This window comes from Halyomorpha halys, unplaced genomic scaffold, assembly GCF_000696795.3.
Source record: "Halyomorpha halys isolate HHAL.00 unplaced genomic scaffold, Hhal_1.1 Scaffold5386.1, whole genome shotgun sequence".
Lineage (NCBI taxonomy): Eukaryota > Metazoa > Arthropoda > Insecta > Hemiptera > Pentatomidae > Halyomorpha > Halyomorpha halys.
The window spans coordinates 34489-61566 of record NW_027115378.1 but is presented as its reverse complement, the minus strand read 5'-3'; the positions used below and the strand labels follow the sequence as shown (position 1 = coordinate 61566).

The window sequence follows — 27078 nt, the reverse complement described above, 5'->3', positions numbered from 1 at the left end:
ATTTTCTTTCACTTACTTTGTCTATGGCTGTACTATACTACAAGGGCCTCTTGGTTGGACAATTGACGTTATGAATTGCTTAGTAAGTTGGAACACCTATCTGTATTTTTACAAGATTATTGTAAATACTTATAATAACTTTTCTACTAACACTTTTTTAGCTAAATGGAAATCTATTTTCTACAATAATCTAATTAAGGCTGTTTGTCAAGCAAGATGTAAGCTACATATTAACTATGCTAGAAATAAGGGGGATACCCACCAAAAACTAAGTTGTGTTAGACAGACACTTTGTTTTGAAAAAAGTTCTCACAATGATTTTAAAAATCAACACAGAAAATCAATATCAATGGTTTATTCATTAAAAAATATAAGATGGGATTCCAAGTATTGTGTATTGGTTATGCCACATCTGACATGAGCAAGAAGGTAGAAAATTTGTCACTTTATTTTGTGAATTAGAGGGGGAAAATCCAATTACATTGTACAAATATACCTTAGTAATAATATATATCTTTGTTTCAAGAAACAGTTTTATGAGATATTATTTACACTAGGTAAAAATTCATGTAGGGACACAATAATAATTAGAGGGGAGGTATTGGTATCGAACCTCCTAATTTTCAAAACTTTCATTACTGTCATTAATTACTATTGGTTATCTTAGATTAGAAAACTATGTTACAACATAGTGACTACATAAATAAAAGGCTTCTAAAAAAAGTAATTATAATTTACCTTGATCACCATTTGACTGTTTTCTTTTATTAGGTAGTAAAACAAGCATCATTTCTGAACTGCTGTGCATTTCATCATCATTAGACCGTGGGCTAAGTTCTTTTTCCCACCTCCAGCCAGAACTGGTTGATTTACTTTTTTCTTTTTCTTCGATTGGAGAAGAAGCCTATAAGATAAAACATTTTTCATTAGAAGAAATAACAATATTAAATGCTAAACAGTAAGATAGGTAACAATGATAAGTTTAAACTCTGTTATCCAAACTTATTGCTGGAGGTGGATGTTCGGGAAAACTGCATAGAATAAAAAGTTAAAGACCAATACAACCTAAATAGATTGTAAATCTAAGAATAGTTTACTAATACATGATTTGATCAATAAATGTGTATATTTTTTAATAGTGTATCTATTTTCCTGTACTATTAGCACCTACCTTCAAGGTGTTAGGAGCTGTTCTTGGGTGTGATCAGCTAAAGACAGCAACAATGAGTGAGGAAACATTAAATAGGGGATATAGAGGAGTTGATGAGGCAGGTAGAGTTAAAAAACAAGAGCTGAAATTGGGCAGCTTTTATTGTCCAGAATGAAGAACTTAAATTTTCTTTGGAGCAGAAAACTCAGTCACTTTAGTCCAGGATTGTACATATATTCCATAGAGATTTCAGAATGGGTAGAGATCGTCAGTGAAGGTATCTGGCCTGACCGGGTGGATCCGCAGAGAAGTATTCATGGGAATAAGTTCTGGGTATGCAACAATTGGAAAAAGTGGAGGCCCTCTTTAAAAAAAGGGAAAAGACCTACTAAAGGACATACGAACATTGTTAAAATTAAGAAGTAGGGGAAGGGAGGACTAACGCATATATGCTGATCGCTGCAAAGAAGCAAGTATCCCAGCATTACTTCAACTTGCCTTCTCAGAGATCATAAGTAGAGCGGCAAACCGTCCTACTTATGTTATGATCTAGGGTGGAACCCTCGGAACATATGGAATGAACTACGAACCCTTGGAACATATGGAAAGAAAAAAACTACCAACTGAGAAAGTGTGAGTGTTGTACTGAGACCGATGTTGAAGACCAAGGATGAGGATGGGCAATTACAAGGTGCAGTCCTGTCATCAAAGCACACTGGGTGCTGGGCTGTACCTTCTCCCAAAATTATTTTAAAATATAAATGAATACCCAAACATGTAAAGAAAAAGAAAATAGAAAAGTTGTTCAATTAACAGCAATGGCATATGTACTATCTCTTTGCTGCTGATAACCCTGTATGCTAGAAATGGCTTGTTAGGGGTATAAAAAAAAGTACCTACTTAATATAAAGCAACTACTACTACTACTAATACTAAGCACCATCAACCTAGAATAGCTTGCTAGCATGATAAAGGAGTCAACGAGAGAGTAAGCGATAGAAAGCCACTTGGGTTCAGATTTTTTTATTTGTCTTCTAATTGAAAATTCGTATCATCATGAGTGAGTAGATTACCAAGGAGCTGTTCCCTGGCTAGGGAAAGAAGAAAATGGAATCTGAGAGGAGAGACAGCTAAACATTCTAAATTTACTACCAATCTAAAGAGAATTTTTTTTGGGTGGCAGTGGATGTAGGACTGTCATCAACGGAAAACCAAGTTTTATCATAAGTGTGGACAGGTAGACTATTGCCTATGGCCAATCAGAGTATCAAATGTTTCAAGTGCAAAACGTTTAAGGATATTCGACAAGTATGGAGGAAGGTTAATACAGGAAAGTCAGATGCGTGTAAGAAAGTTTCACAGAAATTATTAAACAGAAATGGTCATGAGTGAAGGCCTCTGTCTCATGGACCAATATGATTGGCATTAGGAATCGAGTCACTCTCTCCAATACAAGGAAGCATACAATAATAGAGGTCCGGTCCAACAGGAAAAGCAAAATGTTATAGAGAATACAGGTGCTGATATCACCCTTCCGAATGACCCAATTCGAGATGTTTTTCTTAAACTCGGGTGGTGGAAGTACCATTAGTTTAACAGCCTGTGCAAAAAATTCGAGATTATCTAATGTAAACTTTGATACCACTTTTTTGAATCTTTATGGCTTTGCCAATAAAGAAATGAGATTTTTATTCAGAGTTCTATATCTTTAAAAATACCTACAACACTAAATGACTTGATAGAATATCATTCAAAGTAAAGTAAATTTGGCTCAATATAAATAGTTAAATCACTATTTAAGTTGTTTTTTTTTAATACACCCGGACCGACCATCTTCCTTTTATTAAAGTAAATTCCCTAAAGTATAAGCATTAAAAGAGCTATTAAATGCAATATTTCCTGAGATTTTTGCTATGGTGCTTTTTGGAAGCAACATTTCATAAAAAATGTACTGAAAAATCGGTAGTTAATATATTTATTTTGGGAAATCTATATCTCAGGAATCATACAGATGTCAATTAGCCCTCAAATTAAATCTAGTTTAATGTGCTATAAAGGATACACATTTATCTTTGTAGGAGTAATAGTTTTCACGATATTTTCCAATATAAATTCATAAGATGTTGATGTCTAGTTGTTTAAAACATTTGGTTTATGAAAAACTATATCTTAGGTAACATCAGACCTACAGATATCTGCCAGCACTCAAATTAAAGCTACTTGAATGTAATGAATATAAATTATCTTCATAGGAGTAATAGTGTTTATGATATTTGTTGAAATAAATAGTTCAGATAAAATTTCAAATGAAAAATTCATATTCTTATATCATAAAAACTACTATCCCACAAAGATAAACGTCATAAACTACCTTATAGTACATTATAATAGTTTTAATTCAAATGCTGATAGACATCAGTAAGTCAAATATCTTTATATATTGGTTTTCATAAACCAAGAGTTTTGTTTAAATATCTAGATATCAAAATATTGAGATTTTACTTTGGCAAATATCATCAAAACAACTACTCCTACAAAGATAAACATCATAAACTACTTTGTAGTACATTACAATATCTAATTTGAGTGCTGGCAGACATCTGTATATCTAATATTGCCATTTTTATAAGCAGTATGATTTGACTTTCATTTCTTTATTGGCAATGCAATAACAATTCAAAGAAGTGTTATAAAAGTTTTCATCCCTCTTAAATATTGTAAAAATGGTATTCTAGGAGTGGATGCTTAATAAGATAGATGGAACAAGTGTATTATAAAAAAGGAAAATTGATCTATCATATATTTTATGAATAAAAATGGATTGAGTATTTGTTGGAAAAAACAAAATAAATGTAATCTTTTGTTGTTTACCTTATCAGATGAGGGTGAAGCTCGGTGCTTTCTCTTGGGTGGAATTGGTGGAAGAGAGGGTGGAGTCTCCCTAGGAGGTGAACCCTGGCTATCTTCACTCCAACCTCTTTTGGGAGCCATCTTAACTTTTCGAAGAACTTGATTCGCTAAGAGAACAGGAGATGGTATTGGGCTGTCTTCATTCCAGTCCCCCATAACATTATGTTTATGAGAGTTTTTGGATGAAATTCGATCTGCTCTTGATTCTAACCACTGATCAGGAACATCATCAAGTGTCATCTGTGCTCCCTGTGGTGGGGGTTCCAATAACCTTTTGAATACAAAACATGGATCAATTGAATATTGTACATTAATATAGCCAAGAGTACCAACTAGGAATATATTATATAATTTAAAATTAATTTACTTTTAACAAATCAAGATGGACAAATAACAAAGACTCCAAGTTATGGAAAAAGGTAAAAAAAATACTGCAAATGCTTAAAGCTTGATTATTTGTTTGGGTTTAATGTTCTAATGTACTTCAATAAGCACAGGAAGAGAGGAGGTTTATCCTCACAATACTGTTCAATAAAAGTCAATCCTCCGAGGTCTGATTGAAACACATTGCTTCTAACTCGAGAATGGCTGAAGTGCTGCATCGACAGGCTTGACTACCACAGCTACTGGTATGTTCAATTTATTGAGCTGATAAAAAATCCAATTAACACTATACAATAACGAATATTTATTAAATAAAAATCATACCAAGTAAACAACTAAGATCGATCATTTATTTAAAAGTGACAATTATATAAATTGGTAAAGCTCTATTTCTTAATAGAATTAACATTTTTTTCACTCTTCTGGATATTTTTCCATAAAATTCAAAGATACCACAGCAAGGGTACACAAGGAAAAATAAATCAAAAGATACTGTGAATAAAAGTTAATAAATGGTTTATTAGTCAAAATTAAGTATATTTAAGACAAAATAACATGAAGTAACAATTATGCTGCCTTTCTTGTATTTTGTATTCACAATCCCTTGTTTTCTTCTTTATTTAGTTTAGCGCTTGACTGGATAGTAATGCCTTTGGAAAGAGAAAAAAATTAAGAAATCAAGAATAGATATAAAAAGATTCTAAATCTAAAAATTGTGAAGAAACAAATTAACTAAGTAGAAAGTATTTATTTTAATTAAAATTAAAACATATTAAGCAAAGTCCACAAACAAAGAACATTCTTATCCATCTATATTGGAGTGTAAGCAGGATTAGATATCTGATTCGATCCACATGTACATCTTGATCTAAAACTTACAAACTTACTTCAATTACATTTATTAAATACATTTTCATCTCATGAATTCTGCATGGAATAACAAACAGCCTTTGGAATTCTCCAATTTCCTTTTACACATTTTGATTTTTAAAACCATTAATAACAATTCTTTCTTTAACATGAAAGACCACATTACATTTCGTGTTCAATAGAAATTATAATGGACTTATCAATTTTCACATTCGGTTTTATAGATCTAGAGAAAGGAGGTAAGGGGAGGCAATGAGCTATTTCAAGGCAAATTGTTTAATAGTATTATACACCTTAAACTTCGATGTGGTCTTCACAAAATTAACAACCAAATTAAATGAGAGAGAGAATTCGAAATCCCTGCAATTGAAATGAATAAGTGACATGAGCCTAATTAACAATCTCATGATCACAATTTATAGAAAACTACAGAAGATGACAGATGATGCAAGTTTTGTTAGTAGCTCTTATCGACAGATATCCAACTTACATGTCACAATAAATAAAAGTAAAAACATAAAACAAGCCAATAGAAATAGTGACATCTCTAAAAGTGGATTCACATAAGACGTAACACTGCTAATAACACATATTATATTGATGCCTAATATTCACATCAATCAATAGCAAGACTTTATTAACATTACTATTTATCACAAAAAAGTAGTAAAATTTGATTTTGTTCATATTGATTCATTTTTATGAACCCTATTTACCAGTGTAAACTATTTAAATCAAAATGTTATAAAAATTTTGTCGGAAACAGCAATGTTAATAACATTTCATTATTGACCAGTGTAGAAAAAGGGAATTAATAAATAAATAAAGTAAAAATAAAAAGTAATAAATAAATAAAGTATTGTTTACATAGTCCTAATAACAATGTTATTGTTACTGGTTACATTTTGAGGTAAACTTTTAATATTTCAATGCAACTTCATTCTTAAGGTTTGTTTACACTGATAAATGCACCTTAAGAATACTGCTGATAACTTGGTGTCTAGATAGATGTACTACTTTGGATCATGCCAAATAATCATGAAACCAAAGTGAGTTCTTTAAGCATTCATTGTAAATAAAATACTAGCCATTTTTCGAATATCTTTAAAAAAATCTATAAACAAATATAAAAAATTTCCTACTTTACTTTTAATGCTAAGCCAACCTGCTACACCTCCAGGCAAGCTCTAAAAATAGTTTCAAAATACTCCTTATAATTATCTTATATTCTTAAAATCTTATCTTCTTAGATTAACATCATCCTATAAAAATTTTATAAATAAGTATAAAACATTTTCTACAAAGTGCCTATATTACGTTTAATCCTCAGCCAACCTCCAGCAAAGCTTCAAAAAAATTGTTCAAAAAGCATCTTATACGAAAATCTTTTCATTTTTTTCCTCTATTTTAAGGTTTTCATTTAAGAAATATAATGATTAGATATAAATAGATTATATAGATAAATTTAATACTCATAAAATAGTTTATTAATACAAAAAATTTATTAAAGAAGAGTTTACTATACAATATCAAACATAACAAAAAATAAAAATAAACCAATGAAAAATTGTTTGCTATATGCTTGTTTCAAGTTTTGCAATAATTTTGAAAAATGAAAATAGAAATGAAAAATTTAACATAAAAATTATAGAAAACATATTTTGATGATAATTAATTGATGATAATAGTTAAGAAGTTTTAGAACTGAGGTACTAATAATCTTGAAATTTATTGAAGTACGGCAGAAAAAAAACCGGGCGGCATACACAAACTAGTACTGTCAAAAAAGTTTCTTTCCTTACTTTTTTTAATTATTATTTATTTGTACTTCCTACTGTCTTTCAAGCCTTCTCTATATTGTTTATGTTATTTTCTTACCTCTCCCATTAGTTTTATAAAGGTTGAAGTCTTCTTAGTAAACATAGATGATGGACAGCATGAAAGGACTAATTCCATCAGATAATCGACATTCTGTGATGAACATTTTTTTCCAAATGTTCATGTAAAAAATCATCCATGAGTTTACAAGAGCTATATAATCAATTCAATAAGCTCAATAATCAATTTTTCATACCCCTCAAATCTTCTTCACTCATTTCAGTGAAGATGATTCAAGAGACATTAGGCCACTAAGTTCAGGCCTTTTTTGTTTTATTAAAATCAGTTATACAAAGTAGTCTAAATTTCCTACTTTGGTGTGAGAAGGTTTAAACAATGTTCAGAAACTGTTTATGATAACAGTTTCTTTTTTTATTTTAGAGTCCAAAAATTTCATCTGTTTTGGAAAAAGATCGGATATACTTTTTCAATTTTTTCTTAATGTTCTGCAGTATGTTATTTTTCAAGATACAGCTTATAGTAAACTCAAATCAAAATTATTGGTAAACAAACCACACTTTTTTATCTAATTGAGTTATAATATTAAATTAAGGAGCAGGGGACGACTAATACCATTAGTAAAGGATTTAAGATTTGAAATACAGCAGCTAATGGGGTTAATTAATGTGGACAACCCCCTGAAAATAATTTGTTTTAATTATAAAGATCCTACTTTACTGAATATACACCTGCTGGTAGGTTTTGGTTCATATTTAATGAAACTGGTTTATATTCAAAGCATTTACTTACCCCCTTTTGGGGTCAGGTATAAAAATTGTATCTGATTCTTCACTTGGATCACTAATTCCATATGGGTTTTCAGCTTTTACCCTGAATTTGTATTCTGAACCTTCTATGAGATCTCCTATTGTTGTTGTTAATTGCCTGCATGTAGCTGCTTTAAGCCACATATTCCAACCAATCTACAAAAAATATGAAATTAAAAGAAAATCATTTCTGTAAACCATTATAGATTCAGTTCTCAAGAATAAACTTGTAAAAAGTCAAGCAGTTAATTAGAACTCTAAAAATATGAGAAAATTACAGTTATATTTGTTTATAAATATTTAATTAACTCATTTTAAAACATTTTAAAGAATATTTATCAACATCAAAATTCTTACTCCCTAGACAAGGTAATTAAGAAATCAATAAGAAACACTGAATAAATAATTGCAAAAATTATAATGGTTTTAAGTAGGCTAAAATCAATAAATCTTAAGGCCAAGCTTGCATTTAAATAGATTTTTTTATCTGATTAATTAGCTTAACAATCTCTTTTTTGTCGAAAATTTAATAATGGTTATTTTTAAATTAAGAAATAAACTTTAACAATTTTTAAAGCTTCTGTTGGAAACCAGTTAATCTAGACCTTTTGAACTCTCCTTCAGGAATGCAGAAAAATGAATTTCTAGAATTCCTAAATCTGAAGGTATAAAAAAAACCATGCTGAGTATTTAAGTGACAAACGAAACATTTCTGTTACTGCATTGTCCAGGAAGAAGTTCATAGTACAAATAAAAGAGGAAGTAAATAATTCAATAAGTTCAAGAAACTTGATAAAATTGCAATTTAAACAATTATCAATGTTTATTATATTATATAGAGCAGACTAGCTCAGGGAGTTACTAACTAACTACGGTATGCAAGGAGGTGATTTGTTCATGATCACCCTCACCCACCAGATTTTTCCCCGATTAACGGTACTCATTCTGAGGCTGGATGGACCCCAGAGAGCTCCCTGAACCAACAGGGTGAACTCATGGCTACAGTGAAACAGAAAATAATTATCTGGCAAAGCTGGATTCAAACCCAGGTTCTTGGAGTTAGTAGCGCCACACACAGTGCCTTTACTCACTGAGCTACTCTGCTCTCTATTACAGTTAACAAAATTACGTCATTGTCTATGAAGAAAAAAACATTCAAATTTTAACTTACCCTGAAGTATTCAACAATGTAGTTTCCAATTTTGCAACCTCCATCATCATATGGTATAGTCCAGGCAAGTGTAACACATCTTCCTAGAGTCATAACAACATTCACTTTACCAGGTGGTAAAGGTCGATCTAGAACCAAAAGGAAACTTGTTATAAATCAATCAATTAATTTATCTAAGGGAAGTGACTAATTTGGACAAACAAAATATTTTAACTACAGGGAAAAATCTTTTAGTTTATTTAAACAGTCAAAAATTTTGAATGGATTAAAGTCCTATTAAGTTGAAGCATTTTGGGACAAGCCAGATTGAGATAATATATTTGAAGTAGAATATTTCTTAATTGCATGGCTGGTGCCTAATGTAAATTAAACCACAACCCTGTTAATCCAGGAAAGACAACATATAACAACGCTATGGACTTCTTAAATTAATAGTTGTAATAGTAATGGATTCAGACTATAAGTTGGAGAAAATTCTATCTATTAGAAAAAGGAAATGAAAATGTAAATCTGTACTGCTACAACCCATGAATGGGTCAGGGGTTTGTAACGTATTAAATCAATTGCTGTGCTTTGTATTAGTGCTACCATTGATTTAACTTATGCCAGAAATATTTATGTCAACGTCCAGTCTTGTATTAGCTACTTTACTAACCATATGCTCAAGGTGATTTCTGTTTAAAACTTTATTTTTTACGATTTGTGAATGAATAAATCTCAGCTCAGTTTCATAATTTAATTTTGTACAGTTGAAATGGCACCACTGAACATACATCATGATGAATAAGAATTAGGGATTTTAAATAAAAACTATATGGGGATTGGTAGTTAGATATGTGATTAAATTATATTCTCAGATACATATGTACGAATTGTAAAAAAAAATGAACAAAATAAAATTAATAATTAAACATTTTAAAGCATTAGTTGGGAAAATATACCTGTGATAGTCACTAATAATGAAGCTGTATCCTCTCCAAGGCAATTAATTGCTCTTACTTGGTATTCTCCTCGATCTTCTCTCGTAGCATTGGAAATCCTCAGCATAGCATATCTGTTTAAAGATATAAATAAATTAAATTAATCAAAAAAATACTGTGTGTTTCCAGCCACCTAAGAATTCAAAACACTGGGCACTTTGTACATTTTTTTAATGCCTGATTAGGTAGTATTTCAATATAATACAAAGGGATTCAATATAATATAAATAAGGGATTCAATATAAGTAAGGGATCCAATTCCTTACAAAGTGTGTTTAGTAACTAGTTGTGAGGGTATCAGTAATCAGAATGCACTCACACCGTCATACTGACAGTAGGTATATTTAATTACCAGCACCCCTCCTCCTCCATGTGTTTTTGCTCTCTCTTTATAGGAAAGAGTCTCAAATTTATGCATATACTTTCAGAGAAGCTCAAATAGCTCCATACAAGACATCTAAGAATAAAAAACGCCCTATTTAGTAGGGATTCATGAACAGGAAACTGTACAGAGAGGGAGCAGTTCTACAAATAGTGTTATCTTGTTGACTGTGACTGCAATGTATAATGGACATATTGAAGATTCATGGTTTGGTAAAGCTTGCGAAGAAGTTGCTTAATTGAACTTGACAGAAAAGATTTTGAATATATCTCAAGTAGAGTTCAATGACAAAGAGCTTAGAAATGGGGTGGATAATGTAGTATATCTTTCCAACATAAAAGACTTTCTCAGCAGCATCCAATGGTAGGTAATGATGCCACTGAACTCCCCCCACCTGAATCTCCCAATGAATTCAGCAACTTCTTGTCCCCAAGCACCTCCAAGAAGGTAGAACCGGTTGATACTTCCAGTTCAACCTGGTTAGTGCCACATCAGTTAATTATCCCTAAGTAAAAGCTTTTGTTCATAATCTACATCAGTAAATCTAATAACCCAACAAAACCAAACTCTTAAAAGCATGCTCTATAAGCTACTATTAACATTCAGCCTATTACATCTAAAAAACCTAATAAGTAATCAGTACCAAGCCCTTTCAAACGTGCTCTGTCGGCAGGAGTATTTCAAAACAAATACCTCAGAATTAGGTACCTCCTGGTCTCAGTCTGGGTCAGCTTCCTCATCTCCTGGTGGCTCGCCGATGTTGGGTGGTCAAGCCTTTCCCATCGTGAAATGAGTGGGGCCCACCACCTCCTTACACCCGTAAATTAACTCCCTGAAGAAGGGATAATTCTCTTCTTCTACCAAACAGAGAAAGTCCGACTCGGCGAGGGCGTAAATAATGGTCTTTCTCGACAGTCTGGCTCGGTGTTCTTCCATGGCAGAGCAATCTATTATTACGTGTTCTGCTGTTTCAGGAACTCCGCACGTTGGGCACCGGGGGTCGATGTTCTTTCCAAAGCTCTGCAGCTTTCCCCGAAACCCCCCGTGTCCTGTTAGGATCTGTCAGACCCAATAGTCTGGGAGGACCCATTTAATGTTCAATCTAGAAAGGATGGTAGGGACAAATTTTCACAAAGTAGCGTCCTTCTGGCTTGCTACCCACCGTCCATTCCACTCCTGTATTGAGTCCTCTCACAGTATTTTCTTTCATAAGTCTGGAGTCTCACCGATCCTCTCTCAGAGCTCCTCTGGCACCGCTTCTAGTCCCTGCCTCTTACTTCATATTTAAGGACATCCCCCTGAGAATGAGGTCCAGGGGCATTGCTCCGGCCAGCACCTGCACCGCCTCATGTGATACCGTTCTGTATGTCTTCGTGACCCTCAGCAGAGCCAGTCTCTGTATGGTGGCCAGTTTTCTCTTGTGTCTGTGTGAGGTTTCTGCTCCACGCAGGGTATGCGTACCTCAGAATTCCCAAGATTGGACCTTTATATATGGTCATCGTTGCAGAGTATCTGAGGCCCCCAAATGTACCCCCTATCCTACTTAATCCATTGAGTGACAGAGTCACCCTGTCCTTTAGATACACCAGGTGAGAAGTGGCATCGAATCTTCTTATCCTCACACCAAGATATGTCACCTCCTCACCCTGCTCACCCTCTCTCCTTGGATATCCAGTCCTGTGGGTGATCATGTGCTCCAGGACCTTACTAGCTACTGGGAGGAGGCATATTGATCAATAGGATTTAGGCGTTTCCTTATCCTTACCACCTCCCTTGTAGAGCAATCTCAAGTCTGCGATCCTCCACTTGTTTGGAAAGTACCCCTTATCCAAACCCTCATTGAATATATCAAATAACTTTTCCTCGATATAAAGGGCACTGTTCTTGAGGATTGCAGCATCTATGCTATCTATCCCTGGAGCCCTTCCTATCCTTTGTCTGTCCACAGCAAGACGAAGGTCCCATGGTGGACATAGGTTGGTGCGTTATACCTACGTTACACCACCAGGGTATAACGTGGTGCGTCTAACCATTCCATCATCTGCACTATCCTGGGATAGATCATTCCTGGGGTATGTATAGTCTATATACATCTTGGCAGCCTCCTCCAAGGTGGTTGCCTGGGCACCTCTCACTCTAAAAGCCTCCATCACTTGTAACAGCTTAACCTTTCCCAGTGCCACCTTGTACGGGATACCCCAGGGATTCTTTTCTGATTCCTCTACAATAAATTTGTCCCAGGATTTCTTCTTCTCGAAGTGCAAACCTCCTCTCATTGTCTCTGCACTCCTGGTACCTATGCCTGGCCCTTTAGTATTCTTTTTTTAACTGCGTTAGAGCCGGCGTCCACCATGGGACCGTACGTACTCTCGCCCTTCGGCACTGGAGGGTAATACTTGCCGCTTCAGTGATGGCGCCCGTAAGCATTGCCATTCTGCGGTCAATCTCGGGCTCCTCATCTATCAGGGTCATCTCCTCCCAATGATATGTACTACTTCATGCTAGCCAATATGTAATTTATTCTATCCAATGTTAAGTTTTTGTTTTAATTCAATAGTTTTGGTTTTTACCCCCTTCTCTTCGGTTTGTTTTACCAAACAAACATTGTGAAATGAGCTGGACCCACCACCTCCTTCCACCTGTAGAGAACTCTCCCACTGAGGGTGTCGAGCTCTAGTAACTGCTGGAGTGCACGGGGTCATCAAACACTGTTGAAGGCAAAGGATGTGTCGAACATGCTTCTCCACTCCTGCGAGGGGCGGACTCACGAATACATGGTTGCTAGAGGTGCACCAAGCAATGAAGCTCACTCTGATGACATTGTTGACCATCTGTGATTATCTCGACCCCTACTCTGCCTCTGGCGCCAAGACTACAGACACCCTGCTAAAATATGCATAAAATAGGACGTATCCTGCAGGTGGTGTCTGGGAGGAGTGCCCAGAAAAGAATAAGGGTGCAGAAACTATAAGGCCAAAGGCAGTGTAGGGAAAAATTTCTGACATTATGCAGGTAGCAAGGAATATCCGGTACATCTGGAGATGATGGTCAAGCAGGCGAAGAAGACCTGGTATGTGTAGGCTGCATATCCTGCAGGTCAATATGGGCTGGAGATGAGTGGTTGCGGACGAATTGAGAATTCTCAAGCCTAAAGTGCTGACAATTTGGCGATTCAAGAGCTATGTCTCGACTACTTCAAGGGTAGTCGCTCTAAGCAGTGATGAGAGGAGGTCTAGAGCAGCGATTGTTGTCCTAGCGATCTATGGACAGAGAATAGGAGGAGATGATGCCGATAGAAGAGGAGTCCGAGATTGACCACAAAGTGGCAATGCTGACGGGCGCCATCACTGAAGCAGCAAGTATTACCCTCCAGTGCCGAAGGGCGAGAGTACGTACGGTCCCATGGTGGACGCCGGCTCTAACGTAGTTAAAAAAAGAATACTAAAGGGCCAGGCATAGGTACCAGGAGTGCAGAGACAATGAGAGGAGGTTTGGACTCCAAGAAGAATCTAAGCATAGGTAAAAGGTATACTGAAACTAAGTGCGTTGCCAGAAGAAATCTTGGGACGAATTTATTGTAGAGAAGTTAGAAAAGAATCCCTGGGATCATCAATGGCAGCTATTAGAGTGAGTGGTGAGTGGTGCCCAGGCAACCACCTTGGAGAAGGCTGCCATGTCTGACCTCTACCCTGTGAATGCCTTCTGTCAGTACTGTAAACTCTGACCTGATCTTGCGAATGTCCTTAGTTCTTCCATTTCCCAAAGCTTTGTTCCTCCCCCCTTCCACAAAAAACTTATTGTTTACCCCTCCACCCTTTTGATCCTCCTTCTAACCTTTCAATTGGGTATTTTTCTTTTAGGGAAGGGGATACTGACTTTCGTAGTTTAAGACACTGATATCTTGGCATTAGAGACTTCTGGTGTCTGGCTTTACCACTAACCTCAACGTTTCACCCATGTCTTATTGCAAAAACATGGATACTGATCATGCTGATTTAGGCTTTTAAGAGATCCATTGGAGGGAAGAAAATAAGCATTGATTTGAGGAGGTATTGATACTTAAATCATTAATCATTGGTTCAATGGTAAACACAGTACATGCAAAAACAAGTACTATTACTATGATTTCAAGGTAAGTTAATCATTTTTACAATTAACTCGGTAAAAACTAAGCCTTTCTATAATTAGTTTCTAATGAAAAATTATAAAAATTTTTATAAACATTATTTAGGATTAGAAAATGAAAATTTATGATGAACAAACCTATCTGTTGTTGCACATTCTACTCTAGGTCCAGGAACCAGAGCTTGGCCATTATGATACCACGTGACTTCAGGAGGTGGCCTTCCATTAATAGAAACTTTAAGTTTGACTGCTTCTCCAAGTTCAAACAAAATTCCATCTTCATACTGACGAGGAAGTCGTATAGCAGGCAATGCTGAAATAATTGTATGTTTATGAATTATATAGACATAAATAAGTAAATAAAAATCATTGATTTACACTCAATCATGAGGAACAATTATATCTATAGTGTTTACTTAAAACAATTTACAGGAAATTAAAGCACTCTTAAAACTTCTGCCATCCTTCATTAATTAGTTTGGTAACATTTCGGACTCCTGTCCATTTTCAAATCAATATCAAAAATCATTCAAAAAATTATTAACAATCTTAAAATTATTTCATTCAAAAATATTTATAATGAATTTAAGTTAGTAAACTCGTCCTGTTTCATTATCTTAATTATATTACTAGATGTATATTCGTCATTTTTAAGCCTTTTTAAATTTTATCATTGACTCTAGGTATGTATTCGAGTTCAATAAAAACGATTATTATTTATCACTTTCTTTAATAATTTTATCCTCATTTCTAATTATTTAATAATAATCTGCTATCATGTTAATATATATATATTTTTTGGACCCCAAAAAAGGAAAGTCGTACATGACTGAATAATAAATTACTAATCTAATCATCCCAAACATCAAATTCTTAAAACAGCTAGAAATTTAATTAGGATGATAATGTTGACTGATGAAAAATTTAAGAAAAACATGTAAGCAAATATACACCAAATTCTAAAAAATTATCATTATTCCAACAGATTAATCAATAATATATTATTGCATATATGGTTTGCATCTCAATGAAAAACAAAAAGAGCAAGCAAATAATAACATGCAAAACAATGACATAATGCAAAATAGTTACAAGAACAGTAGATAAAAAAACTAAGAAAATTGAACTTGATAATGGATTTTTTTTTAAATAATTAACAATGAGGATAAAATTAATGAAGAAAAATTATACTAAAAAAATAAGAAAAGCAATAAATAATAATCGTTTTTATAAACTCAAATGCATACTGAAAGTTACTAAAAAAATTAAAAAAGTTTTTAAAAATTTGATCATGACAATAAATTTGAAAAACATGAAAGACAAAACTTAACATTGCAGCAAACAAAACGAAATTTACAAAATTAAATGCCTGAATGAATATTATATTGGTGAAACATGACAAAATTTGGAAACACATTTAATCAGTATAAAATGAATGTTAAAAATCCATTAAACATTAACACAACAGCACTATCTAGTCATAGCATGTGGTTATTACCACTGTTCTGATCATAATTTTTAAAAAATTTAAATAGCACAGAAGATTCAAAAATTAGAAAATATATGAAATCAATTTACATCACAAAATACATAAAAAATGTACTGAATTATAAAATGGACATAAAAGGAACCGGCCAGCATTATGTCAATATAATTAATAAAATAAACTTGTAATAATTGATGGCGGTTAAGGTTGGACTGGTCCAGCAATATTTATTATAAGGGTACCAAAGTACAAGCTCACAGCCTGAGCACTGTGTATTGATGAAAGGGAAACATAAACCAGCCAGGGTATATTGTTTTTTAAAAAATTAATTATCAACTGACTGGGTTATATCGAACTAAAATGATTTTAAATTACTCATTTTTTTTTTACAGATGATGAATACGAATATTCATATAGTTACATTAACAAATGCATATAATCATATAATTAAGATAATGAAAAAGGAGAAGTGCACTAACATAAGGTAATTTAACTATAAATATTTTTGGGTTTATTTTATTGACTTTCTCTCAATTATTAACAAAGAACTGTGATCAAAATTTTAATTAAATATTTTGATTAATTACATTAATAAGATAAATATTATAATGTATATTATAAATTATGATTTAAATTACAGTGATATGTATTTAAATTTTTTAAAAAATTATTTTTATGTTTATAATAATGATTTATGTGGAATAATTTTAGGATTGTTGATAATTTCATGTATGATTTTAGATAAACATTTGAAAATGGACAGGAGTCCAAAATGTCCTCAAACTAATAAATAAAAGATAGCTTAAGTTTTATGAGTAGTTTAATCTCCCAGAAATTGTTATATACATAAGTTCCTAACCATCTAAACATTTAAAGTTAGAATTTATGATTACTATATTGTACAGCAGTGGTTCCCAAAGCTGGATTCTGTGAGCCTGGTGTAAATAAATAATGATTTATATGGAATAATTTTAAGATTGTTGATAATTTCATGTATGATTTTAGATAAACATTTGAAAATGGACAGGAGTCCAAAATGTCATCAAACTAATAAATAAAAGATAGCATAAGTTTTATGAGTAGTTTAATCTCCCAGAAATTGTTAATACATAAGTTCCTAACTATCTAAACATTTAAAGTTAGAATTTATGATTACTATATTGTACAGCAGTGGTTCCCAAAACTGGATTCTGTGAGCCTGGTGTACACCAAGCAAACAACAGAAGTGCCCAAAGACGTTCCACAAGCGAATATCACTTTCTCAAAATATAATAAACAAAAAAAAAATAGTTAAGAAAAAATTAAAATTGAAATTTTTTTTGTCCTAGATCAATGCCGCAGCAGAGAAAGTTTGGGAACCACTGCTGTAGAGGATTTTGGACTTCTTCTGTTTAAGAGGAAAAATATAGTCTAGTTGGGGACAGCAAATCAAGCAAACTAATCGAGGATGTCGTTGCTATGGTGTTAAGATAGTTCCATTTCTTTAATTAGGCAATTCCCTCATCATGTGTAAGCCATTATATGGCCTAAATGCGGCAGCATGGTGGGATCATTTGCAGCTCAAAATTATAAATAAAAAACATTAAAAGCCATGCATCAATAACAATCATTTAATGGTTTTCAACAGATATAGAGATAAACTACAACATAGGTTATTGAATATGTGTTAAATTCCAAAAATGTATAAATTCATGTCAATAGAATCATTTAAACTTAAGTATTACCTACAATTAATATAATTTATAATTACGAAATAAGAGTAAGTAGCAACCTACATCACTAACACTGCTGATTTAATTTTAATTCTTTACCTTGAAGTGTAAGAGATGCCTTAGAAACCGCATGCCCTGCTTTGTTGGTTGCACAACATTTAATTTCTCCTTCATCAGTTAATGCTGCTTGATGTATAACAAAAGTACTAACATTTCCATCAGTTGAAACTTTCTGCCTCCTATTGCTGAAAACTTCAAATCCATCTTTATACCAGGAAATCTTAGGGAACGGTGTGCCTTCTACTCTAACAGTAAACTCAACCTAAGTATTTAAAATAAAATATTAAATTAAATTTAACATTGAAGTCACAACAATAGATTTAGTTAACCAAAAGAACTAATATGATATTAATTCCATCATGCTTGTTAAATCAATTATACCATTTTCTAACACTTAAGAAATGCAGAATAAAGACCAGATGGTATACTTTGACATGTCATTATAGGTAGGTATAAGTAATATTGGCATAAATAAATGAATCTGACATATTTAATCGTTAAAAATAAGAAGTAAAATATGATAAACTCTAAAATTTTCAACAACATTAAAAACAAGGCCAATCAGCATACTTAGTGTCAACATTACACTAAAGACCCAGAAATCATACAAACCTTTTCATTTTCGAGGGCGGTCGAATCGTTTATATTTTTTACAAAGATGGGGGCAATGGCAACTCCTCTTTGATGTGATATGGCTATGGGCTCTGAGAGTGGGCTGGGATCAGATCTACCTCCTGAATTCTCAGCAGAAACTCGAAATTGATATCTCATACCAGGTTCGAGCCCACTTAAGGAAAGCTGGTGGTGTTTTACAAGGACTGGTGTTGCCTTCACCCAGTGTGGTGAAGCAGTCCTTTTATGCTCCACCACATAACCTACCATAAAATAATAGTATATTACTAAAACCTAAAACATAATTAAATAATAATGTAGAAGATGAAGGCTTGATTAATTTTCATTTGAATGATTAATGATTTTATATGATTAATGATTTATTATGATTAATTTTAATTATTAAATGATTAATGTATATAAGATTAATTTTAATGATTTTATATGATTAATTTTAATGATTAATGATTTTATATGATTAAATTATTAATGATTTTACATGATTAAATGATTAATGATTTTCTAAGATTAATTTTCAAAAAAAGGAAAAAATTAACATAAATATGTTAAGTGGAAAGGAGCTATCAAATATGACGGAAACTTCGCCTCAAGTAATGATTTACTTTAGTTCAAACTCATAAATATGAGTAGTACATAGTAGCCATTTGTATATTGTAAAAATTTGTTGTATCAAGCAGCAATAATACAGAAAAAAATTATTAATATATCAGAACATGATCCATCATTCAACAAGCTTTTCTATTCTCTCCTCATTGACCCTTTGAAAGTTTCAAACTTTTTAATTTTCTATTATATGAATTAATTCTATATGAGAAAAGGAACTTAAGATTATTGACCACTTGTGAGTTATAATCTGACAAAAAAGTAATTCACGTTTGTGCAAATTCAAACCCCGACAACAACAGAAAAAGGATTTATTGGGAGTTTGTTTATCCCCAAAGGAAATTGGCAAATGTGATCAAATAAAAGCAATGAGAATTTAATAATAGAAGAGGTGATAAATCACAACTAGTTTGGGCAGAATAATAACATAAATACCCATAAAACCTTAAAGTTTAAGGTTTAAGAATAAATAACTAAGTACAGCATTTTTAATCAGATTATTAAAAACTGGTTCAAGGCATGATCAATCAACAATAGGTCAGGTGTCTATATGGTCAATTTTGGAATACAAGGACGTTTTATCATCAAGGAATAGTATAGTAAAATTTCTGTAGAATTTCTAATTCACAAACCAATCATTATACAATAAACTGTAAAAAGTCCTTCAGACATTTATACAGGGGGTCAAGTTAGAAATTAGTTAAAAAGGAGGTAAGTAAGAAGAGTGCTTGTAAAAGTAACAGAAACCACTACAAACTTAAATTAAGAACATGAAAACAGATAAAGGAAAAATAAACTTACTAAAGCACATGGTTCCAAATTGCTTATAATTTAAAAAATAACTTTGTTTAACATTTAATTCTATTTGTTTAATGAAGCAACCAAGATAACTAAAGAATAGCTAATAAGACAAGACTTACCAATAATTTTGGACCCTCCTCCATAGATTGGAGGGTCCCATTTGATAGTAATTACATCAGGATCTGATCTGGGTGACCCAGGAACTAAATAAGGTTTCCCTGGAGGTGAAGATCTTTCTAAAAAAATAAATTAATGTTAATAATATGCAATGATTCATGAAGCCTTATTAGTATCATTATCAAACATTTAGAATGAATAGATAATACAAAAAACTAATAGAAAATGAAGATTTGAGCTACTTAATCATTTTGTTAACCCTAATCAAATAAAAGCCGCTGTTTCATTACAGCATTATAGTTTCTTCAAATATTTGATTTAATATTCAAATAAAAATACTTCTACGATTTCAAATCCCTTACAAGACCGTATAATGTAACCACTACTTACTACTAGTTTTATATTTTTTAAACATAAATTTCAATAAACGTTACAAATAGTTGTGAATGAAATCTTAAAATTAAGAAAATACACACCCCTTAACGTTTTTCACCATCGCCCTAATCCTCGTATACAAACATGTAATAGGTGTTGTACTGTCTCCCGCCAATTAAAAAGGCGGGATTCGGTCATGTTTTGCAGAAGTGAACAATTGAAAGAAATACCCTCAGAGAATCGTTAAATTTTACAATGCGCAATTTTTAAACCTAACTATTTTTATTTTATTCAAAACACTTTAAAATAGTATTTAGATAAATCGGTAGAAAACAAAACTTTGTCCTGGTTTTCAAGAGCTGTATGATCTGGGGAGACGGAAAGAAAGACTATCTTGATTTGTTTTATCGTTGTTTTACGTTATTTATCCCAAAGCTTACTAAAGATTGAAACTGAAAGCTGTGAAGTACTTTTTGTGAAAATAATTTTATGCATTGTTTTTTTGTTTCAAAAACCAATTACATTTGTCTCCTTCGACAACTTCAAATTCATGGTAACAATGATAAATAATCATACATTTTTGTCTACTCAGTTCGTACAGTAGGCTGTGGTATCTTCACCAAATTAGGGATGAGCAATAGTCGATAGTTGGCTACTATAGATGTAGAACTAACGAGATTATCGATAATTAAGCCTTCCTTCTCCCTCTTTCCTTCCCCCCCCCACCCCAAAATATATATATATATAAATAAGGGCGAATGTATCAGAAACATTACACTTTCTATTTCTAAGTTTGAATCTCGCAAAATTTAATTTACTAATACTATATTAAAGTATAAATGTATGCCTTACTGTACATTTGTACATATATACATATATATTGTACATGTACATATATTTCCTTTTGTATATATTGTAATTTATTTGTTTTAGGAGGTAGGAAAAAAAAAAATTACAGTACATTTTATTATTCATTAGAAAATTAAAAGGAGAGGTAATACGTAGCTGTAAAATATGTGATCAGAATTTTTTTTCATCAATAGAACTGCAGGTATAAAATGATTTGGAAAACATAATTTGAGATCAATCTGTCTTTACAGGAGGAATACGCACTATCGATAGCCACTAATACCATTGTTAGATCTATTGATAGTTTTGTACTATCAGTATATCGATAGTACAAACGATTATCGCTCACCAGATTTTGGCAACTATGAAACTAATAGCTAATGTTTGCCCATCTCTGTGGCCAACTTAGGACAGATGGTCTTCCCTTAGTCCGTCGAAAATTTTGATAAAAGGAAACGAGTCCTTGATATGAAGAACGTTTCGGTGATTTGCTTAATCTTCAGGTTTTTTACTCTGGAGTAAACCAGCTCCAGCAGCGTGAAATTCAAAAGTCCATCTTATTATACTGCTATTATTAGATCAGAGCTTTCAACTTCCGTTCGTTATAGTCGCTAAATGGGATTAAAAATCTCTTCCCCAAACGGGTCTTTTTGAGTAGAGGCTAACTTTTAGATTTCTGTTTAAATGAGTTTTAAAGTTCCCGTTCTGGAACTTTTTTTGTACATTAGTATTTTCAGTAAGGTTGATTATTTTTAAAAGAGATAAGTAATAAAAACAATTTATTTTTCTTATTCTTCATTAGAGCCATCTCGAATCAATACAGTTAAGTTTTTCATTTCTGTAATTTTTCCTCAATATAAACATTTTAAACCTGTCGAATTTCATATGAATAATTATGATTTGAAATTGAAATTTGAACTGTTTTGTTGTAAATTTATTTCTTGTATATATTTTATTTGAAAAATTTATTAAAATTTCTTATCTAGTCATTTAATAATTTCAAATGATGGAATAATAATCGTTTATCAATTGAAATGATCGATGCATGGGTAGAAACAATATTTATTAATGAAGTTAACAATGTTATGGTAATAATGCAGGTCTTTAATTACTTATTGATTCGTTTCATGTTTAAAATTAATCATATACAAAATATTAATATGGACTTATCTAAAATCATTGATTTTTGTTGTAATTAATATAACTGCTGTAGTGATTTATAGCGATTGATATATTGGATTAATTAACGATTTTAATCTTCAAAACAGTTATTTTGAAGAAGAGAATCCTTCGTGACGACTACAGAAACTTGTGCCCTGTCTAACCGGAGTCCTTCAAATCTACTTAGTGAATCAAGCCAGTTGGCAACAATTAAATTTGCGTTTCTCAAATATCTGGAAATTCTACAGAAGTCAATTTAATGTTAAAAAATATTCTAAATGTTTCCATCTCTCATTTGTTATCATATAACAACCTCGATTTGTAAGAAATTATATATTGTTGTTTTCTTGAATTTGAAACCATTTGTATCTCAGTTCGTGGAGAGGGCTATGTCAGCTTGGACTAATTGAAGTTATGTCATAGCTGACAAAGAAAACTTCGAATGTTTCCCTAAGAACGATTGCTGACATAGATAATGAATAAACCTACTCCCAATTTCTTATTACTATTTCAGATGTTTTCTTGTGTCAAGCGAATGAAATTTTTTAGCCTCAAAAATAGAACATCCAAAAAATGGAGTGAATGCTAACCAATCTTCATGGAATATAAGTTTCTTTTGATATTTAGGTGAACTTTTTATAGGTTTTTTATTGTTTTCAGGTTGACCATTTGCATAAATATTAAGAAAAGAAAGCAATGTTCTAATTTTTTTTTGTGTGTGATTCATGCTATAACATATTCCTATGATTATATTTAAAATAGACAAATCTTTAAATTTATTTGAAATATGGTAATATAAAAATCAAGATATATATATAACATAGTTCTCTATAAGGTTCTGTAGCGAATTCACTGTTCAAATCCTTTTGCGGAAACCTTCACTAAACAGTAGATATTTTTTCCAATTACAGAATTCAAATAAAATTCATATGCTCACTTTTAGTGAAACAAGATATATAATGAAGAAATATTCTAAAAGTAATTAGGATAAAGGTACCGAAGTACTTGATAGTGAAGTAGTAGTTGCATGTGATAGTATCTTCAAAAACCTATATTACATGATAGTGTGGATAAATTTAAAATTAAAAGTTTTAAATATTTATGAATTTTTAGAATATAGGGTGTGTTTGACTTATAATTAATGACCTGGGCAGAATAGCCTGCAAAACAATTTTTAAATTTTGATGTGAGGTGAGAATTTATAATGAAGATTGTCTTTAAGGATGGCCGAAACGTTGGACTATTGATGTAATAAAAAGTGTTGAGACTATACGAGGATACAATTTTGATTTATTTAATAAATAATTACCAGTCTCAAGAAATTGAAAAAATATATTTAATTTAAAAATATTATTAAAGGCAACATCTTGAAATCTTGCAGAAGTCTCTATGTTTCTAGAAAAGCGGTTCCCAGACTTTTTTCGACACGGCATCCTTGGAATAAGAAGAAAAACGTGGAACCCATGTAAAGCTACAAAAAATTCCGCGGTACCTTTGTTAACCTAAAAAAAAAATAAAAATGTCGACACAATTATCCTTTGAGCGGTTGAATTTATTAGAAACGAAGGGGAACAAAATACCAAGTTAAAGCTGAAATTCACTGTATATATGTATTCACTTATGGGACCCATGTCATACTCTTGGGTTCCCACTATCTGTTGCTCTAGAATCATATGTTGTTTTCAATTATTCTAATAAAATTATACATGGTGAGTACTATTATCATTATGAGTAAATTATTAATATGAGTAATTATACATGAGTAAATTATTAATATGAGTAATTATACATGAGTAAATTATTAATATCGCAATGTTGAATTTTCCTGAATCGCGAGGTGGAGATAGTTTGTTTTACGTAAGTCCTCATCATCATTGGAATTTTAAAAGATATTCTACGGTGCACAATGATTATAACATGTTAAAAAGCCATTTATATATATTTTTTTCTTTATTTGCTAGGCTAAATATGTCTAAAAAGTATCAAATTTTTAGTGCCTACGAAAATCGAGGTTGTTTATTAGCATTATTATTCGCACACAAATTTTCTGCAACATTTTATCATGACTTCTAATTAAAATAGTTCTCAAGATAAATATTTTTAAATTTTGGGTGCTCGTTAAAGCTTTCTCAGTTTTCAGTTAGAACAAAAAAATTAATTAAAAAAAAAATTGATGGATCAAATAATAGTTTTTTTTTGGTAAAAAATAAAAAGAAGTTTTATAAGAATCGTAATTAATTATTTATCTTGGAATAGAATGACCTAAATGAAAATCAAAAATTTCTATAAGATAAGACACCTACAACATTAAAGATCCATTATCTTAATTTTAGGTGGTTAAAATTGTAAATGTTATGGCATGGATATTTTCCTTCTTTAATTTTTTCGGGAAATTGCGAATGTGAACCAGAAGGAACGGAGGTCTACTGAATTTTTAAGGCCGAGAAGCGAGTCAGTCAAAAAGGAAGTATTCAATTCACGATTGGCATTATAAAATTGTTGGCAAGGAGACACTAAGGTCTGTACAGCGTCCTAAAAATACCCTGACACTTGGGATTTCATGCTGCCAGCTTTATTATCAACAAACAGCAGAACATAGTTTAGTTTGTTAAATTAAAATTATATTTGTATTTAATTCTACCAAATGCAATATAAAATGTTATTATGTTGAACATACATTCGAACAGGAAAGAACAAAAAATATATTATATATAGATGATTGACCGTAAGTTAGAAGGAGATTCTCAGTGCTGCGATCAAGAAGGAAGAAAAAATAGTATGAACCATTTATTTATTTTCTGTGGACGTTTGGACCTACAATGTAGGTCTTCATCAGGGCTGTTAGGCGCGAGTGTAAGCAGAGACCCCACAAATGACAGTTAAAGGATTATAAATTAGATGAGCTTCATCATAGTAAGAGTGGACCATACATTCAAATGCAATAGCAGGGGGTTACTTTGATCCTTGAATAATAACATAGCTAGGGAGGTTAAAATTTCCTAAAACTGTCACTAAGCAGCCAATTAGTTTAATTAAGTTTAGAAATTCATGATTTAGAAATTTTAGGTCGTTCATTTCGCCAATAAATCCAAAATGGTGAATCCTCGTGAAAAAGTTTAATTAAATATCTGTACCGCTACAACCCCGAGGAGTCAGGGGTGCAGTACTTTGTAAGGAAGCACAAGACCAGCGGATGTACAAGGAGGTGATAAGTCAGAACCACACTCGACTGCCAGACTTTACTCAATAAGGGTACCGACTCCAGGGCCCTGTTTGAAAGCTAATACTATTAGTTCATATACAAGTATAGAAACAACTAGGTAATTGTACTAATACTTATTTTTTTCATAATAGAGAGGACTATTAGTGATATTACAGGAGTTAAAAAGTACTAAAGTACAAGTTACTATTGTACAAGTCAGTGTAATTGTATTAAGTTAAATCTACAAGACTAGTAGTATTAGTTTGTACTTTATTATGAAACAGGGCCCAGGAGGTTGGGTGGACCTCTGAAGGCTTCCGAACCCTCAGCGCTGACTCACGGCTACAGTTAAACATAATAATAATTATTTGCCACAGGCGGATTCGAAGCCGGGTCCTTGGAATTAGCAGCGCAGAGTAATTAAACAAATTACAGAATATTAAATTATGCGTCGAATGAGTATCATAATGTAATAATTCGACAAAGTGGTCGTAAATAGCTGGTCTGTTGAATTCCATTTACAGCCAGAACAGATGTTTAAGATCTTACCACTTCACCGAAATTACATAATGGTACTAATTCGACGACTAATTTTTCTTTTATTTGTTTTTTTTCTTGACTTTTTCTTTCGAAGACCTAACATTGTTAATTCTTTACTTAATCAAACTAATTAGTAGCTTCGTAACCGTTTTAAAACCACTGGAGTGCGTTTTCGGGTTTTTATTTTTTTTTTTTTTCAATATTAGATTTATTTATTAATAGATATTACAATCTGCCACACAGTTGTGGGCAATAGGTAATAGTGATGAATGATCTCATACATACTAAAATAAAAAAAAAATAATAATAAAAAAACTCTCTTAAAATATATACAAACAAAAGAATAGACAAGATGAACATAATCAAACTATCTGTGTGAAAAATAAATAAATAAAATAACATAATGATAAAATAATATATACAATATTTACACAATCGATCTTAGGATTCCTGAGCCCACTCTATCCCCCACGTGTGAGGGGTAGAGCAGAGCTCAAGAGATCCCAGCGCATCCCTCTCGCCGCATCACTGGTAAGAGCGTTTTCGGGTTAAATTTAGATTCAAATATAGTTATATGACTCATTTTGAGCAAAATTTGGGGGAGGGGAAGGTATAGTCGTCTGGTTTACGACAGTTTACCGTTAATGACATACAACTTGACCAAATTAATAATTTATACTACTCATTTTCTTTCAACAGAATTTAATACATTTCATATTAAATGTCCGTTTTTATTATTCCAGAAATTCAAAGTGTGATTAGTGGACTTTTACTGTTTACTACATTTATGTTTACAGATTATAACGAGCCGTTATTAATCCTCTCTTTTTTATAATATAGGGTGTTTTTTTAAGCCCGATAGAACTTGAAATTGTAAAAAATAACACAAAAAATTAAATTGTAATCAAAATTTTTTTTTTAT

At 32.1% G+C, this 27078-nt stretch overlaps 1 protein-coding gene across 1 annotated transcript in view; it reads right to left on the bottom strand.

Moving 5' to 3' along the window:
* Positions 1–712: 712 nt before the first annotated feature.
* The window catches only part of LOC106691941 (myosin-binding protein C, cardiac-type-like), a 35639-nt gene continuing 9273 nt past the window's right edge, over positions 713–27078 (bottom strand). Inside the window, exons 2-10 of the mRNA XM_014437845.3 lie at positions 20032–20148; positions 18488–18750; positions 17915–18137; positions 14756–14930; positions 10072–10184; positions 9131–9258; positions 7943–8115; positions 4022–4331; positions 713–904 (exon numbers count right to left, since the gene is read on the bottom strand). Of these exons, the coding sequence (XP_014293331.1) occupies positions 728–904; positions 4022–4331; positions 7943–8115; positions 9131–9258; positions 10072–10184; positions 14756–14930; positions 17915–18137; positions 18488–18750; positions 20032–20148 (1679 nt within the window). The 3' untranslated portion in view covers positions 713–727. The remainder of the gene's footprint in view (positions 905–4021; positions 4332–7942; positions 8116–9130; positions 9259–10071; positions 10185–14755; positions 14931–17914; positions 18138–18487; positions 18751–20031; positions 20149–27078) is intronic.